The sequence below is a fragment of the Danio aesculapii genome, chromosome 15 (assembly GCF_903798145.1).
Source record: "Danio aesculapii chromosome 15, fDanAes4.1, whole genome shotgun sequence".
In the NCBI taxonomy this organism is placed as follows: Eukaryota; Metazoa; Chordata; class Actinopteri; order Cypriniformes; family Danionidae; genus Danio; species Danio aesculapii.
In genome coordinates this window covers 32091102-32109335 of record NC_079449.1, presented here as the reverse complement: position 1 = coordinate 32109335, position 18234 = coordinate 32091102, and the positions used below count along the sequence as shown (strand labels likewise).

At 34.1% G+C, this 18234-nt stretch overlaps 2 protein-coding genes across 5 annotated transcripts in view; both read right to left on the bottom strand.

The window, feature by feature from the left end:
- The window catches only part of LOC130241357 (bridge-like lipid transfer protein family member 2), a 51585-nt gene extending 40952 nt beyond the window's left edge, over window positions 1–10633 (bottom strand). For 2 of the 4 annotated variants that reach the window (XM_056473068.1, XM_056473070.1), the window contains exons 1-11: window positions 10372–10633; window positions 9250–9384; window positions 9012–9138; window positions 6479–6528; window positions 6244–6388; window positions 5780–5898; window positions 4798–4858; window positions 4077–4269; window positions 1672–1795; window positions 1463–1587; window positions 1306–1373 (exon numbers count right to left, since the gene is read on the bottom strand). In XM_056473068.1, coding sequence (XP_056329043.1) covers window positions 1306–1373; window positions 1463–1587; window positions 1672–1795; window positions 4077–4269; window positions 4798–4858; window positions 5780–5898; window positions 6244–6388; window positions 6479–6528; window positions 9012–9138; window positions 9250–9317 — 1080 coding nt within the window. In that variant the 5' untranslated portion in view covers window positions 9318–9384; window positions 10372–10633. The remainder of the gene's footprint in view (window positions 1–1305; window positions 1374–1462; window positions 1588–1671; window positions 1796–4076; window positions 4270–4797; window positions 4859–5779; window positions 5899–6243; window positions 6389–6478; window positions 6529–9011; window positions 9139–9249; window positions 9385–10371) is intronic. The other 2 variants (XM_056473069.1, XM_056473071.1) reach the window with 1 other exon arrangement.
- Window positions 10634–11564: 931 nt separating this feature from the next.
- On the bottom strand, window positions 11565–17862 carry glod4 (glyoxalase domain containing 4). The gene is made up of 9 exons (XM_056473435.1): window positions 17663–17862; window positions 17453–17502; window positions 17227–17347; window positions 16190–16334; window positions 15870–16006; window positions 12442–12528; window positions 12256–12369; window positions 12089–12175; window positions 11565–12009 (listed from the first exon to the last, which is right to left on the bottom strand). Exons 1-9 carry the CDS (start codon window positions 17750–17752, stop codon window positions 11944–11946), a joined length of 897 nt encoding a protein of 298 aa, XP_056329410.1. The 5' UTR covers window positions 17753–17862; the 3' UTR covers window positions 11565–11943.
- Window positions 17863–18234: the final 372 nt, after the last annotated feature.

Below are 18234 nucleotides of genomic sequence, written 5' to 3'. Positions count from 1 at the left end.
TTAAGATTCTCACTCTCACACTATTTGTATATTATTAACCCTTTAACTGCCTGCTCTACCAAATGGTTGTCCATATTTTGACTGTTTTGAATAATGACTGTTAAATGACATTTAAATGACTGTTTTAAAGGATGGTTTACACATACTGCATGGTTGGATTACAAAAAAGCCCTTTTACCTCGTTGGTTTTATTGTAAAAAAATCAAGAAAGCATGTTAAATGGAAATCTGAAATATTTTATGGCATACTTCAAAAAATAAAGATAATTTAGTATTCAAAAATGTTTTATTTTCATTATGTTTTAAAATAAATTGGTCTTACACGTCATATTTTCAATATTTTTTATAGTAATTGTATTAATTCCAGTACCTTTATCATAAACTGACATATCAACCATTTGGTAGAGGTTGATATTTTAGAAATGATAGGATGTGTAAGTTAAGAAATGCAAGCCAAACATTTGTTTCTTGTTGAGGTAGTTAAGTTTAAGAATTGTTTACCTTCATTTTCGCTCTGTCATATCATAGGACATATTTTATGGCACATTTCAGCAAAAAGTCCAAAAAAATAAATAAAACTGTGAAAAATTTGGTAAAGTTAATGACCATAAATATTCTCAAACCTCACACTTTAAACTTCTTATTCAAACATTTTTTTTGCATTTGACTGCATATTTGACAACTACCCATATTCATTTGATCTATTTAGAATCTAGGAATATCTATAAATGTGTGTGTCACTACTACTATTAAACGCATCTTAAATAGAAATGAAGGTTAACTTAATTATGCACTTGAAATAGTGTTCATTAATCTTTTTTTAAAGGTGCTGTGAAGTGCTTCGAAATGTGCATTTTTATTCGACGTTTGACGTTATCTCAACTGAAACATAAAGAGGGTGGGACAGTGTAGCTCCTCCCCTTTTTATAAAACAGCCAATAGCGTTTATTACCAGTGAAAGCTATACCAGTGAGAGTGATTGAGCTGAAGCGCATCAAATGTGAAGTGCCTTGAAGGGGGCGGGGCATGTCAGATACTAGAGAGCATTTGATTGGTCATGAATTTATAAGAAACTAAAGTATGAGGTAACGTGAAAAAAACCTTGCATTTTTATATCCGTGTATCTTCTAAACTGGAATTTTGTTGCTGTTTTGGAGCACACTAGCTTATAAAAATCTTAAAAACTAACAATACTGATACTAACATCTAAAAAAAATTATTTCAAATCAATAACATTTTTATTCAAATGAAATTAGGACATCGGAATTGATACCCAACCCTAATACAAATCTGCAAAGCAACTCACATGCAGTATTGTTCTTAGAGTGTTCAGACATATAATCCTCTGTCTGCTTTGTGACAGCAAGAGACCATCTGAAAAACATCAAGTACAATAATACTTAGGTTTGAGAGTGTGTTCAGAGAAATAATAACAGTGATAAAGAGTGTGTTTTCAAACTCGCCCTCCAGCAGAAGCTCCAGGCGGGTCTGCGGGAAACTGAGCTCAGGAGTGAAAGATTTCAGAGGAAGCTGCTCATCATCGCGGTCATAACCCAGCTTCAGAGACTTTAAAGTCCAGTTCAGATGTCTGAGAAGCAAATGCAGATATTTAGAGCTCAAACAACAACCAATATTTGATGGTGATCAAAATGGCTCAAGCGTCACTGCTCACCTCTTCTGACTGTGCATGGAGAGTGTGATATTAGTGTTTTCAAAATCCACGTTGACGTTCTGTGGAATCAGGTTGTGAAGGCGCTCAATTGAGTCTGTTTGGATGTAAGAGTCGTCTTGATCATCTACAAAGAGGTACAGATGTAAAAGAAAGGCTTTAACAGAGCAGAATTTACAGCAGGGTTATTGTAGTTAATCAAAATCCAAACCATTATAAACATTTTTGTTATATACAGTTGAAGTCAAAATTATTCGGCGTCCTGTGAAAGTTTTTTCTGTTTTTAAATATTTCCCAAATTATATTTAACAGAGCAAGGAATTTTTCATAGTATTCCCTATAATATTTTTCTTCTAGAGAAAGTCTTATTTGTTTAATTTCAGCTAGGTTAAAAGCAGTTTAAAATTTTTTTAAACCCATTTTAAGGTCAATATTATTAGCTCTCTTAAGCAATATTTTTTTCCGATTGTCTACAGAACAAACCATCGTTATACAATGACTTGCCTAATTACCATAACTTTCCTAATTAGCCTAGTGAAGTCTTTAAAATGTCACTTTAAGCTGAATACTAGTCTCTTGAAAAATATCTAGTAAAGTATTATGCACTGTCATCATGGCAAAGATAAAAGAAACCAGTTATTAAAACTATTATGTTCAGAAATGTGTTGAAAAAAATCTTCTTTCCGTTAAAAACAGAAATTTGGGGAAAATATACAGGGGGCTAATAATTCAGGAGGGCTAGTAATGCTGAATATTCAACTGTATATCAAATAAAATGTACATGAACTCAAATGAACCATTTATTTACAATTATAATTTTTTTCTTTATATTCAATTTATTAGAATTACTTGGATTTTTTTACTGAAATTATATAAAGACTTACAAAACAACAAAAACAAAAACAGCTACAAAAAAAAAATCAGTTAATAAATAAAACCGCAGAAAAATGTAGCCTGATCAAGTCTCACTGCAGTCATTTAGGGTAAGACAAAAATGGTTAGGAAAATTATTTATGATGTGCTTACTTATTAAATAAATACTGGGGTCCGTTCTTCGTACCTGATAACTGATCTCTGGCTAATTTGGTTCTTTAAACAAGTTCGCGAATCAGATTAAAATGTCTGAATAAACTGATCTGAGATCGCTGCGTGTGTTGTGAAGTACAGATCTATCGATCCTCATAATCATGATCAGCAATGCAACGATTGGCTGACGCCACAGCAGCGTAATGACATCATCTGATTAATATTCAATTATCCATGTGAGCAAAATTACATTAAATTCATAGTAAACAGTTTATAAATATGATGCGCAATAACTTTCTACATTTGTTGTGGGCTGCAGGCTTTACACTTTCATGTGCCAAGAGTATTTAGCTATTTATTTAGTTTTACTTTTAGAGCTAATTTTCTTTATTATAGTAGTCTAGGCCTTTTCTAGTTTCTTAATAAACGGCTACTTAAATTAATTGTGCATCAAAAAATAATCTTGATATCGATAAAGGCATCTGCAACTTTTGCGAAGCATCAAATCACCGACATATTAGCTGTCAAAACATGTTCAGAACTTCATAAATTATTATTCCCTAAAAAAAAAAGTTGAATATTGTACATGTCTATTATCATACACAAATTGTACAAAAGCTGGTGCCTTAACACAGTACTTGTTTGTATCTAAAAAGTCCATATTAATAAATGTTCTCTTTGAACCCCTTGAGGAGAACCACCCCGTAACAGTCTTTGTACTTGTGCAGCTATATATATATATATATATATATATATATATATATATATATATATATATATATATATATATATATATATATTTATATATATATATATATACATTTTTTTTTAACTATTTACTATTTTCCCAAGTGTGTATGACCACTACTGTAAGAAAATATCAGCATTTGGTACCTTCAGTATCTCCTTTGCTTAAAATGACCCGATCAAATCCTGTTTATATGACATAACCTGGTCCCCCGCAGGTTTGAACTACCAAACCTGTTGCTATGACAACAACTGTCAGATGAGTTTTAAAGAACGAAACGATCATGTCAAATCGTCAACAACCAAATCCAGCTAATTGAGTAATCCACGTACAAACCCCTGCTCTCATGGAATAAAAATAAAAGTTACACGCTGCAGCTGTAATTAAATCTCTGTCTTTGAGAATAGTGAAATCTGATGATCGTCTTAATTTACATCTGCGTAGATATAGTTGTAGTTTCTTAGCCTCGATCTGTTTGTACATTTGTGCAGCACTTCGGATCAATTTTATTGTGTTTTATAAAATAAAAAGTTGTTGTTGTGCATAGTTTGATAAATTCCGCAAAGAAATATCAAGCTTTTGGATTTATAATGGTTAATCTTGCAGCTCTAATTTTACAATGTGCATCTCAAACCTGCAGTATGACTGGTGTAGACGTCTAAAGCAGCTCCTGGAGGTTTGGGTAAGTGACTGAGGAACAGGCCCTCGTGAAGTTCAGCCAGCAGAGTCCTCACACACAGACCCAGACGGCCTGGTCTGAGATCAGGCAAACTCACGTCACCATTCAGGGCCAGACTCAGAGACACCTCCGCCAGACACGTGTCCTGCTAATGAGAAGACAGACAGTTATTACAGTGATAACATATAGTGTTGTCAAGCAATTAATCGCATCAAAGATAAATGTTTGTGTTTATACAGTCTAATAACGGTGTCTGTGTCCGGCTGTTCTGGTGCACTGTGCAAATTCCTCGTATGTGTGAACATACCTGGCAATAAAGCTTTTTTTGATTCTGATTCTAAATATATATGTGTGCGTATACTGTGCATATTTATGAATAAATACACACATATACTGTACGTAACATTCAAAAGGAAAATGTACATTTATATTGTGTATTAAAATTAAATACGTATATATAAATATAAACAAATGTTTTATTCAACACAGTCATGCATATATTTCTATACATAAAAATATACACAGTATGCACAAACATATTTGATTTAAATGGATGTGATTAATCGTGATTAATCATGATTGATCGATTGGAAGCAGTAATTGAAACCAATCTCTTATATTTTGTACACGTCATAGTGAAGTAAAACTTTAGCACGTGTATATGTGGTGTACATACAAGTCTGCTGCTCTTCAGAACTTTACTGGTGAGTTGTCCAACTGAGAAATCCCAGGCCAACCTGACAACATATTAGAAAATTAATGTTAAAACAAGTTAGTAACCAATTTCTCTAGATGATCTGCAGAGAGAACAACTAGAGAAAATGTTGTGGCTTGATGTTATACTGGATTATATATTGTTATCATATCAGTTACTTTATGACAATAGAATCATCATCATCAATTATCAGTATCAGTACATAATGCATATTAAATATTTAGGTTCAGAAAGCAATTTAGAAGATGCTATAGTAGATCTTTTAAGAAATTAATACTCTTATTCATTCATTCATTCATACATTTTGCTTTTGGCTTAGTCCCTTTATTAATTTGGGCTCGCCACAGCGGAATGAACCGCCAACTTATCCAGTATTTGTTTTATGCAGCGGATGCTCTTTCAGCTGCAACCCATCACTGGGAAACACATACACACTTATTCACACACACTACAGACAATTTAGCCTACCCAATTCACCTTTACCGCATGTCTTTGGACTGTGGGGGAAACTGGAGCATACTCTTACTCAGCAAGGGAAAAAGCCTGTTCTTTTAATTCTCATTTTTATCAAAGTGTCCTCTAAATAGTTTATATTGCTCATATTATGGTTTCCACTAAAATATTAAGTGCTGAAAAGTCTGCTTTGAATAAAAGTAATTAAAACTATATCACAGTACAGCTTTACCACTGTATACTTACATTATAACATTGTGTACTGTACTCTAGCAATTAATAACTGTTTCAGACACGATTTATTCTACATTCATGGCCATTTGTTATCCTTCATTTTGAACAAAAAGCTAACAGTTGTGTAATTGATAACAGAAAAAAATAAAGATATAGTTAAATTATAAAGACTAAACAGTTTTGAAACATTAGTTACTATTTTTTCCACTTTTAACAACAATACAGTTTTAATAAACAATTTAGAGAGCTAATTCACCTTTTAATTTGATGATCCAGCAGCAAAGTGATGGCAGAGGACGTCATGTGCCAGAGCGACTCAGACAGAGCCAGATTCAACACCATCACATTGATGGAGTCGATGTGGAATGACAGCAGCTGCAAAACAAAAACAGCCTTCAAAAATAAATATCTTGTCTTCACCCAAAATAAAAATACTTTTGCTGCTTGTTCAAACTACTATTTTAAAACGAATTGAAACTTAGGATTTTTTGCAACAACTCAATTGTTTTATGTTCAATCCACTTCAATTCGTAAAAGTGGTTAAGCGAACTTAATTGTTGAATGAAATGTGTGGAACCAAGTATTTTTTAGTGTTACTTCCTGTGTAAGTACATTACTAAAACTGCATTTAATTTCCTGCTGAATGATATTCTGTGGTATTAAACATGTACGGAGCATGAATTGCTGTACAACAACAGTTAGGTGTTACATGTTGCTCACCTGAGAGAGGAAGTGCAGGGTAGAGGGACTGAGAGGAGGAGGCTTTTTTGAATTCTCCTCATTTTTGTTTGAGACCCGTGGCCTAAAGGGTTCCTGCAAGTCGAAGCGGACCCGGGCCTCACCCACACACAGTGCCAAAAACCTCCTAAAAACAAAACACAACACAATCACTAAAATTGATCTACTATATTTAATTGACTAAATTTTTGCTAACTACATTCGTAATAATACTTACGGCAGGTCTGGGTTAACTATTTTACAAGAAATCCATATCCTGTCAATTTCCTACAAAAAAAGAGAGAAAAAGTACTTTTATTTATATTTTTAATGCTATTTCAGCAGCATTGGCTATATTCATGGCAAAACCTATACTAAATAAACATTATATAACAATCATATCAGTTTCTTAACAAACAAACATTGTACAAAAACACAGAAGAGAGTCATATACTATCTTTTAGTTTGATTAAAGATAAATATTCTAACATTTTTCCAGAAGACACCTTTTCAAACATTTCCCTTAAAATATCTCCTGAATAAAAACGTTCTCTAATATCATTTAAAAATACACATTCTATTAAAATATGTTTTATCATCAAAATATTCTTACACAAGTCACAGATAGGTTTTTCTTCCCTCTTCAATAAACATGAGTGTGTGAGTCTTGAGTGTTCGATTCTGCATCTCGTATGTACAAGCTGATCATGTCTACTTTCAAAATGGAAATTATTACTTTCATTTACAAATGGATTCACTTCATACAATTTGTTGTTTCTACATTCATTCCATTTGCCATTTTACATTAATATTCAGATTTAAAACTGGTCAGACACAGGAGATTTACATTCTGTTATCTCCAACATTAGGGCTTCCTATGCTGTTTTATCTGCACTTTTGTTTCCAATGAATCCCATATGACCAGGTATCCAGCGAAAAATAACATCAAAGTCATTTTCCTTTAAAATGTCCACTTTTCTATTATGCTAAAAAATCATAGGATGATCAGTTTCCATAGATTAAGGTGCTTGTAAGCAGGATATAATATCTATATAGCAAATTATATGCCGTTGTTGTTCTTTTTCTATTTGTTCCAAAGCTAAACGCAGTGCACAAGCTTCAGCAGTGAATGAGAGAAATAGTACATTAAAATTGTGAAAACTGTATTGATAACTGAGAAAATATATTAACTTTAATATTATGAGTTACTGTACATTGGCCTATTTAGGATGGACATATTGAAGAAACATAGATTTACTATTAAAGGGCGTAAAAGTAAGCATATTTGTATTGAAACTATTTCGGTCCAAGTTCCCGCTTCAGTATGCATGTGTCAGGCTTTTGAGGAACAGACATTTAAAAACAAATGAAATACTTCTCTAAATCACCAAGGTAATGGATTATATGTTTAGCGACCCACAAAAACTAAAAATACAGAGTGCAGATCATAAAACTAAACATTCAATATTATGTCATTACGTATCTTCCAATACTATAATAATATTAGAAACAACACGCTTGTTGCTTGTTCCAACTACTTATTTAAAATGAGCTCAAACGACACAATTCTTGAGTTTTTTTGGGACAGCTTAATTGTTTTATGTTCAATCAACTTAAATTTGTAAAAACCATTAAGTTAACTTTATTGATTTGCATTGGGTGGGATTGTGTGGAACCCAGCATTTTTTTCAAACACATTTTATGTTAATAAACAGTTATATTGTTCTTTCTTTATCATTATTATTCTCACTTATTTACCTTGCAAAGTTCAATCATCCGAAAATTTGACATCACTATCTTCACACTATATCATATTATATAAGCCATAAAACCCTGATGTTACTGTACAAAAATGACCAAAATAGTATTTACAAATTTGATACTTCTTTTAAATTTTTTTCTCCCCATACATTAAAGGGCACATATTTTACCCATTTTACAAGATGTGAGATAAGCCTTTGGTGTCTCCAGAAGGTGTCTGTAAAGTTTCAGCTCAAAACACCCATCAGATTATTTATTATAGCCACCAGGATCTGCCTATTTTGGAGTCTGAGTAGACTACCTGTTTTGTGGCTTTAAATCCCACCGTTCCCACATGTGTGTCCACTTCTCATCATGCGTTATGTTAAATAAACAGCAGTCAGTGACAGAGACAGACTTGGATGAAGCTGAAATACAGCTCATTAGTCAAAAATACCGAGTAAGTTTATTTCATGTATTTGTGGCAGAGTTTATTCAAGCCTTTCTGAAATGATGAGCCACACACAAATGCCGTTTGCAGTACACACACATATTAGTGTTTACTGACACCATGCGGCTGTGGTGATTATAGCGGTTAAGAATTACATAGCAATTTTACTGTCTTTTTTACAAACATGCTTCGTTTTAAAAATGTTTAAAACTTATAAAAATTACAGAGAGTTGAAACGGATAGTTTAATCCCAGTTTATTTGCAAAAAAGTTTTGTGGACGTGTATACATGTTATTATGGAGACATGGTGCCTGTCAATTTGGTGGGCGGAAAAAAAAACAAAAACAAATCACTGGGATTTGGGTCGTATTTTAACGTCAGGAAATTTTAAACAAGACACTTATTGTCTTTATATCACTCCAATATGACCGTGGACACACTATACCTACACACAGTTCTGTCCAAACAACTTTCAAAAGTAGATTTTCATCATAGGTGCCTTTTAACCTTTACAGAAAATAGAAAAAATGCTACTTTAGTTTTACTGTAAACCAATTATGGATGCAGCATCTTCACCCACCAGTGTGTGTTGAGGCTGAAACTGAAGACTGATTCCTCGCACCGAGAACAGACCCACAGATTTGATCTTGAGCTCGGCATTCAGGGTATTATGGAAAAAGCGGACAGCCAAACTGCAGGCAAACCATCTAATAAAACACAATTTCAAACAGCTTTAGTGCTTTAATACTGTATTTGAAACACATTTTGCTTAATTCATATCATTCATTACTTTAAGTTCCAGCATGCTGGCTTCTTACCTAAAGAGTAAAATAAACAGGACCGCTAGGATGAGAAAAACTGAGCAGGCAATCAGCAGGGCAGACATTGTGCTGCAGATGTTTCTTCACATTTAGCCCACAATCATGGCCTGGAGATCGCTGACTTCAGACCACCTGTCAAACAGTATGAATTTCTCTATATCACTAACATAAATGATTATTATGACAATAACTTAAATATAGGAATAAAACTGCAGCCAAAAAAATGACATTCTATACAACTCAATTTTGGCTTTTCATAAAGTGTTCCAGTCTAATGGAAAGAAAATATCCAATATACATTTTAACAATTTCTTTATAGCATACCTTGTGTGTGTGTGTGTGTGTGTGCGTGTGCGTGTGTGTGTGTGTATATTTAGATACATATTTTTAAAGGATGTTTTCTCAAAATTCGTTTTTTTTCTCATGCACTGAGCCATAAATCTCAACATTTATCAAATCTCAATTAACGTTCTGATGTTGTGCTAGAAATATATGCAACTTAGCGCACAAGTAATTACGCTATTAATAAATAAACAGTGACTCATTTGCATATTTAAACACACATTTCAGAAAACTTGTATTACAAATATTGTATCTGTAATCCTTAATCTACTGTCGAAGAACGGTGACAACTACAAGTTTCCAACTAGTTTTCTTGTGCTGATAAAATTCTTGTCTCAAACATTGTACGTTACCTCAACTTGAGGCTTATTATATATACATACATTTACACACACACACACACGCACACACACACACACACACACACAGAGAGAGAGAGAAATATTAGGTCTTCAAAATCATTACAAACATTAAAATGAATAACCAGAATAGGTTGCATTTATCAGTATTTCACAAAACCAAACGTACAGCTTTGTGCAATAAATATGATACAGTCATTTTTATATTAATATTCATCTTTAAAACAATCTAATCATCCGCTCAGTAGTCTCAATGTTTTGCCACTCTGGCACTACAAACAGCTGTTGGGTGGAACTTGTAATGTTGATCAACTGAGCATTAGCCTGTTAGCTGTCAAAACAACACCGCACGCCTCCCACCATGACTAAATTAACGTCCCAATTAATGTGTTCATGATAATTTGCAGCTTTTACTAACCTGAAACGGTTTGTAATGCAGTCCGGTGGATCTTTTACGTGTAACGTTACGCCGCCCCTCCGTCTCATGCTAGGCTAACTGAGCTAGTAGCAGTTCATGACAGACCTCTGTCAACAAACTGACATGCTAACCATAGTCATCTGCTTCCTAAAACGCACAGCATTATTAATACATCCACTGTTATGTTGATCAACTAGAATTCATTCTCATTATTCAAGCAATGGACTTTCCACTTGTAGTACTTCTGTTTTAGTTTTTTTTTTAAGAAATGGATGTTGGACGAATTCTTCATAATAAAAGCCCCACAAGTTAAGTACAGAGGAAAACCATAAACTGTAGAAGAAACTAGCAGCAAAAAATTAAGAGCCACAACGGTTTAATTTCACATTCGAATTTTTAGTATACAAAACTGTGCAATTCTTACAGTGCCTTATTGTAAAAACTTGATAGTATACTTTTATGATATGATTGATAGTCAGCTGATTTGTCACCTTTATCTCAGATGTTGCCACCTGACCACAGGTCACCAACCCTCAAAGCACCCCATTTCTCCAACAGAAACTTCACAAAATGACTTTTTAATAAACACATTTATCAATTCTATAAGAAATGTTTGTATATTTCAATAAAAAAGTTATTTATCTTCATTCATACCCTACTGAAAAATCCAGCTTAAACTGGTTTTAGCTGGTCGACCAGCCTGGTTTTAGAGGGGTTTTGGACATTTCCAGGCTGGTTTCCAGCAATTTCCAGCCTGGTCTTAGCTGGTCAGGCTGGAAAATTACCAGCTAAAACCAGCTTGACCACCTAGCCAGACTGGGAGCCAACCTGGAAATGGCCAAAACCCCTCTAAACCAGGCTGGTCAACCAGCTAAAACCAGCCAACCAGCCTAGGCTGGTTTTAAGCTGGATTTTTCAGCAGGGTAACCTTGTTTCTCAACCGTGTTCCTGGAGGACCACCAGCTTTGCATATTTTGCATGTCTCCTAAACCAAAAATGTAGATCATCAGCTCATTCTGAAAGACATTCAAAGCATGCAGTGTTGGTGGTCCTCCAGGAACGTGGTTGAGAAACACTGATTTATAATAATACCAAAAAATGTTGTCAAACGTCAAGGTATTAAATGACAGCTGAATACCCACTAAATAATACATTTATTTTATTCTTACACTGCTTTTCTTCAAACATTTCCACTGATTTCAAGACACTTTCTATCCAATCTATTTCTTATCTAGCTCATACTGTGTTTCAAAAACATTACAATACAAATCTCGGTCTTCACAGATGCCTTCTACGCAATTATAACAAGTAAAATTCACACGTTTGCACCAAAATCTTTTTTTTATTTTTGATAGCCACACAATATTTCTGACATTACCGATTAGTCTCTTTATTTATCAAATTTATTTACACTTTTAAGAGAATAATGACATAATCACAATGATTTATTTCATTCAAAGTTATTCAAATATACACATTTTCATCATGTCCAGAAGTAGAGCTGAATTTAGACAACCATTAGAAAACCATTGAAATGCATAACAACAAAACGGTGACTGACTGCACACGTCTTTATGCGGAAGCCTTTTGCTTGTTGTGTTTAGCAAACCACTCATCACTCTTATCCGCAGCGATGGCCTGTCAAAGAAACCACACATAAATGAGATTTGAAAGTGGATTTATGGAATACTGTGTGATAAAAAAAGATACTGATTACCTCATCTAGTAATTGATTCCCATTGGGATCCACTGCAGAAAGCTGCCTGAAGGCCTCGTCACCCACAAAACAGATCTCATGGCCGTCCTGCATTATGTGGAAATCACCAGAGTCAGTCAAGCAGACTTTCGACAAACACTTTCAGTTTTTAGACAATACAGACTCACGGGATCCCCAAGAATGACGACTTCCACTGTGGCTTTTCCAGGTGTGTCCAGACTCACAAGAGGGGTGATGATTTTCTCATTGTCTTTTTTCATCAGGGCTTCGATGTCAGGCAACTATAAAGAAGCAGTTTAATTGAAATTCTTTTAATGAAGGAAAATGATTGACTTTTATTAGCATTACCTGACCTGATCCCGAGGACAAGCGAATGCAATCCTTCCAAAAGCGGTTCCATGATCCACAGCGCCTCCAATGTCTTGTAACTCCAGCTTACACTAATAATAATAATAATAAAACAATTTTCTTTGAAAAATATGATCCCATGATTCTTCAGAAATCCTCTTACTATGATGATTTGCTGCTCTAATATCATAAATTATTACTGGTGCTTACATTTTTTCATTCATCATTTTGAATTCATTTTCAGTATTTTTTAAAGAACAGAAACTTTAAAAAAAAAGGTAATTTTCTTAAATAAAATCTCTTGTAACTATATAAAATGATGTACATTCATTCCCCTAGGGATCCACAACAGTTAATTAATAACCATTAATAAATTGTGTGTATTTATATAGCGCAATTATAGTGTATGGCCATAAACCCAAAGAGCTTCACAATCATGACAGCGTTCACATGTAGCATACACTGGGATGATGCGACGACAGCCACAGGACAACGGCGCCAGTGTGCTCACCACACGCTAGCTACTGGTGGAGTGGAGGTACAGTGATAGAGCCAATTCGGTGGATGAGGATGATTGGGAGGCCATGATCGGTAAGGGCCGATGGAGGGAGTTTGGCCAGGACACCGGGGTTACACCCCTGCTCTTTAGGAGAAGATTTTTTTTTTGTGTTTTGCAGGAGCTCAGGGTACATACTTACATATCAACACAAGAAGATAGAAAGATGTTTAAGTAAGTGGAATTTATTTTTAAAATAAAATTATACATATATACATTATACATATATATACACATATAGTTAAAGTCAGAATTATTAGCCCCTCTGAATTATTAGCCCTTATTTCTGTTTAACGAAGAGAAGATTTTTTCAGCACATTTTTTAAACATAATAGTTTAGAAATCTATTAATAACTCATTTCTAATAACTGATGTATTTTATCTTTGCCATGATGACAGTAAATAATATTTGACTAAATATTTTTCAAGACACTTCTATACAGCTTAAAGTGACATTTACAAAACTCAGGGCTTCTGGTAGTACCTAGAATAGCAAAGTCGAGTAAAGGAGGTTGAGCCTTCTCATTTATAGCTCCTAAACTCTGGAATAGCCTTCCTGATAACGTCCGAGGCTCAGACACACTCTCCCAATTTAAAACTAGATTAAAGCTCTATCTTTTTAGTAAAGCATACACTCAGTGCATCACTTAGCAGGTTTCCACACAGGTTATGCATCTTGTTGATATACACTGTGAACATCAGCTACGCTAATTATTTTCTGTATTCTCCATTTCCACCTGGGGATACTCTTCCCGAGGCCCTCAGACTATGCAGAGTCACTGACTCGATCCAAGACCAATGACGAGATGATCCCAAGGTTTTTCATATCCTGGACCTGGCCATCCTGAGCAGCTACTGTGATGGTCATGGAGGAGTGGAGAACATGAGACTGATTCCTGTGACACTCCAGAGACAGACGAGTCTTCGCTGAGGCCAGCTTCCAGCCTCCGCCACTGAGACTACAGCTCTGCACAAACGTTTGGCCAGCGGAGAAATTAAAATGGTCGTGCCCAACTGAGCCTGGTTTCTCTCAAGGTTTTTTTTCTTCACTTCCGCCTTTAGTGAAGTTTTTTTTCCCTCTCCGCTGTCGCCACTGGCTTGCATGGTTCAGGATCTGTAGAGCTGCGCATCGTTGGATTTGCTCTTCAATATTTGGACTCTCAGTAGTGATTATTAAACCACACTGAACTGAGCTAAACTGAACTGAACTTAAACACTACAAACTGAACTACACTGTTCCTATTTACTGTGACCTTTTATGTGAAGCTGCTTTGACACAATCTACATTGTATAAGCGCTATACAAATAAAGGTGAATTGAATTGAATTGAATTTAAAGGCTTAACTAGGTTAATTAGGTTAACTAGGCAGGTTAGGGTAATTAGGCAAGTCATTGTATAATGATGGTTTGTTCAGTAGACCAGTGTTTCTCAACCCTGTTGCTGAAGGCACACCAACAGTACACATTTTCAACCTCTCCCTAATCAAACCCACCTGAATCAACTTATCATAACATCAGAAGAGACTCCAACACCTGAAGTTAATGGGTCAGAAAAGGGAGACATCCAAAATATGTGCTGTTGGTGTGTCTCCAGGATCAGGGTTGGGAAACACTGCTGTAGAATATGAAAATATATATATATATATATATATATATATATATATATATATATATATATATATATATATATATATATATATATATATATATATATATAGCTTAAAGGGGCTAATAATTTGACCTTAAAATGTTTTTTTTTTATTAAAGTTGCTTTAATTCTACATGAAACAAACAAATAAGACAGAAAGAAAAAATATTATCAGACATACTGTGAAAATTACTTTGCCCTGTTAAACATAATTTGGGAAATATTTAAAAAAGAAAAAAAAAATCAAAAGGGACTAATAATTCTGACTTTAACTGTATATTAAATGGTTTATGTGTAATATGTGCATTTTTAACTATTTTAACTGTACAAATAAGAAATAAAAATCATTGATATAAAAGTATTTACAAATAAGTGGCTTTATTGGTTATAGAAACCAAAGTGTAAAAATATATATTTTCTAAATTATACTTCTTGTGGAAAACCATGATACATTGCCACTGAAAAATATTACGCAGAGTGACCGATTTTACCCGTAACACTAATAAATGTTTCCAGATCATCATGTCAGAATGATTTATAAAGCATCAGGTGGCACTGCACATTGGAGTAATGATGCTGAAAAAAATGCTTTAAATCAGTCATAAATTACATATATATATATATATGAACTCCATTATTTTAAACTGAAATAATATTTCATAGGGCGACACAGTGGCTCAGTGGTTAGCCTCATAACAAGAAGGTCACTTGTTCGAGTCCCAGCTGGGTCGGTTGGCATGTTTCCCCCATGTCCGGGTGCTCCGGTTTACCCCACTGTCCAAAGACATGCCCTGTAGATTAATTGAATAAACTAAATTGACCATAGTGTATGAGTGTAAATGAGTATGTATGTATGTTTCCCAGTACTGGGTTGCAGCTGGAAGGGCATCCGCAGTGTAAAACATGCTGTATAAGTTGGCGGTTCATTCTGCTGTTGCGACCCCTGATTAATAATGGGACTAAGCCGAAGGAAAATGAATGAATGAATGAATAATATTTTGTTGAATAATATTACTGTTATATAGTATTATTAAAAATGCAGCCTTGGTGAGCAGAACACACTTATTTCAAAAATGAAAAAAAAACTTCCACAAATGGCCTGATATAAGTTTTATAATAAGAGAAAAAACCCAAACTCCAAGTATAAACTCAGAGGTCTTGGTGAGCAGCATGTCCTCATAATTCAATTATCGCCAAAAATAAAATAAATGTATTTTTTTCAGCCAAACCTGATTATCTGAGAATCCCATTACTGCAATCTTTTTGTCCTCATTTTTCTCAATAACTTTCATTCCCAGCAGGCCAGACCAATAATGAACAGAATGCTGCAGATCAGACACTGCCAGAGAGACTTTCTGGACGGGATCTATTACCAGGAAAAGAAGCAATCAGTTAAAAGACGATTCATAATGGCACACTGTAATCTCTTTAATATAAACATTTCATAAAGGAAGCTCTCACATCCCTATTATGACACATCCCTATTATTCTTATTTCTGTAATGAATAACAACTATTTAATTGTAAAATTGTTTTGTGCAAATACCCACTAGAGATTGGCTGTTCCTTGTCTATGAGGTAAAAGCGGTATCCTCCTGGAGCCTCAGTCATGTAGAGACAATCTCCAACTTGTGTAAGAGGCCAGTTTAACCTCTTAGCATTACTGACAGCCTGAGCCGACTGTAGAGTGAGACCCTAAAAGTGATTAAAAAAAACACACAGCTTTAGTTATCTTAGGGTCTCATGTAACATAATTTAGTTTCCAGTAAAATTCTGAGTGCTAGTGAATGCTAGCCCACCAAAGAAAAGGACATACATTTGTAAATAACAATAATAATAAATAAAGTACTGCATAACACAATCATCATAATTTGTCAACTTAATGACCATAAATGAACAAATAATTTATGTTTCAGAATTACATTTAAATAAAACAGAAGCCATAATACTACAAAAAAAGTATGGCTATTTCATTGGTGGCCTTGAATTAAGGTAGAATTCGTACTTATATTGTCATTATGTCCTGTTTTCAAAATGTTAATTTTGACGTGTGTGAATTTGATTTTACATACTGTACATATAAAGCATATTAAGTGAAAGTACAGTGTCTACTTTCTAATAAAAATGTACTAATGAAAAGACAAATTACTAAATGATGTCTAAATTAATGATCATCATCATTCAGCATAACAGTGGTTTAAAGGATAGTGACAAATTATGAAGATTTGAGATGACAACTAATTAGTATTTTTGAGACTTCTAAGCAATTATCTAATGATTCTAAATACATCTGACAAGAGATTTTGTTATACAGTGTTAAACAACTGTTACACTACATGACAGTTTAATGGATGTATCCTGACTTGTATGATATTCACCATTCCTTTTTGCTTAAAAAAAATTAGGAATTAAAAATAAATGGCACAATTTGACAATTTGAAATACAAAAATTGTAATTCTATTTGCAGTATTATGTTTTATGCGTCAAAATGTTTTAGATGTACATTTTTATTCAGTTATCTTAGATGTTAAGATCCTATATGAAATGTTTCAAAGCTTAAATGTTTTATAAAAATATATAATTTACCAGGAAATCATTGCCAAGGCGATATTCACCCACTCCATAATTATAGGTCAACTCGGCAACAAAGTGGTCATCTTCTGGTCCAAAGCCCACCATGGTTTTACTCCATTTTCCATCATATGGACTGAAACCAAAACAACAAACATATGCTTTCAGTTTACCATATTTATTAGATATTGTATTCTCTATTAAGCTAGTAACATTAAAAAAATAATAAACTATGACTGACCCATTACATGTTGCTTTGCAGCCCTCCTCAAATTCTTCATGGCGCAGAATCTACAAATGATATATATTTATACATTTAAAGTTTGGGTCTAAACATAAATATGTGGAATGTGACGGGTCAAATTCTGCACTCGCCAGTAACACAATTAATATCTCATCAACAATATTAGGATGCAAAGTTCCCTCTGCATCAACAAGACAGCTCTTTTACCTTCATTCCCAAGACATCCCGGTAAAAAGTGGCTGTCTTGGTCCTGTCTCCAACTTTAAAAACGAAATGTAATGCTCGTCTAAGTGCCATCACTGGTGAAGTTTCCCACTGTAAACGCAATGATCCCTTAAACCGTGTCGACACACAGGACTAGCCATCGACTGCTCTGCTGTCGACAGCCCACAGACGTTAAACCGAAAGACTCGTTAGTTTTATGTTTACCTGTAATTTTGCAGTGCCCTTGAGCAGCCATATTAGGGCTTTGTTTTATCCAATGTATTGCAAATGAACTAAGACAATTTGAAATTACATTACGACTAACATTTTGGTTAGTCATCTCACTAATTCTTTTGGTACAGTCCATTCTAATGAAGAGATGAATCACTTGAATCGGTTCCTTTGAGATTTTTGTTCTAAAGAGTCGGATCCAACATCAGTAACGTTAGTTTCGATTGTAGACAAGATTTTCTTTTGCGCGTTGATTAAAAACAGGCCAATAATTTTCTAAATCATCTCCACACATCCTACAATATTACATTTTAGGAATTAAATAGTTAATTTACTTAAATACA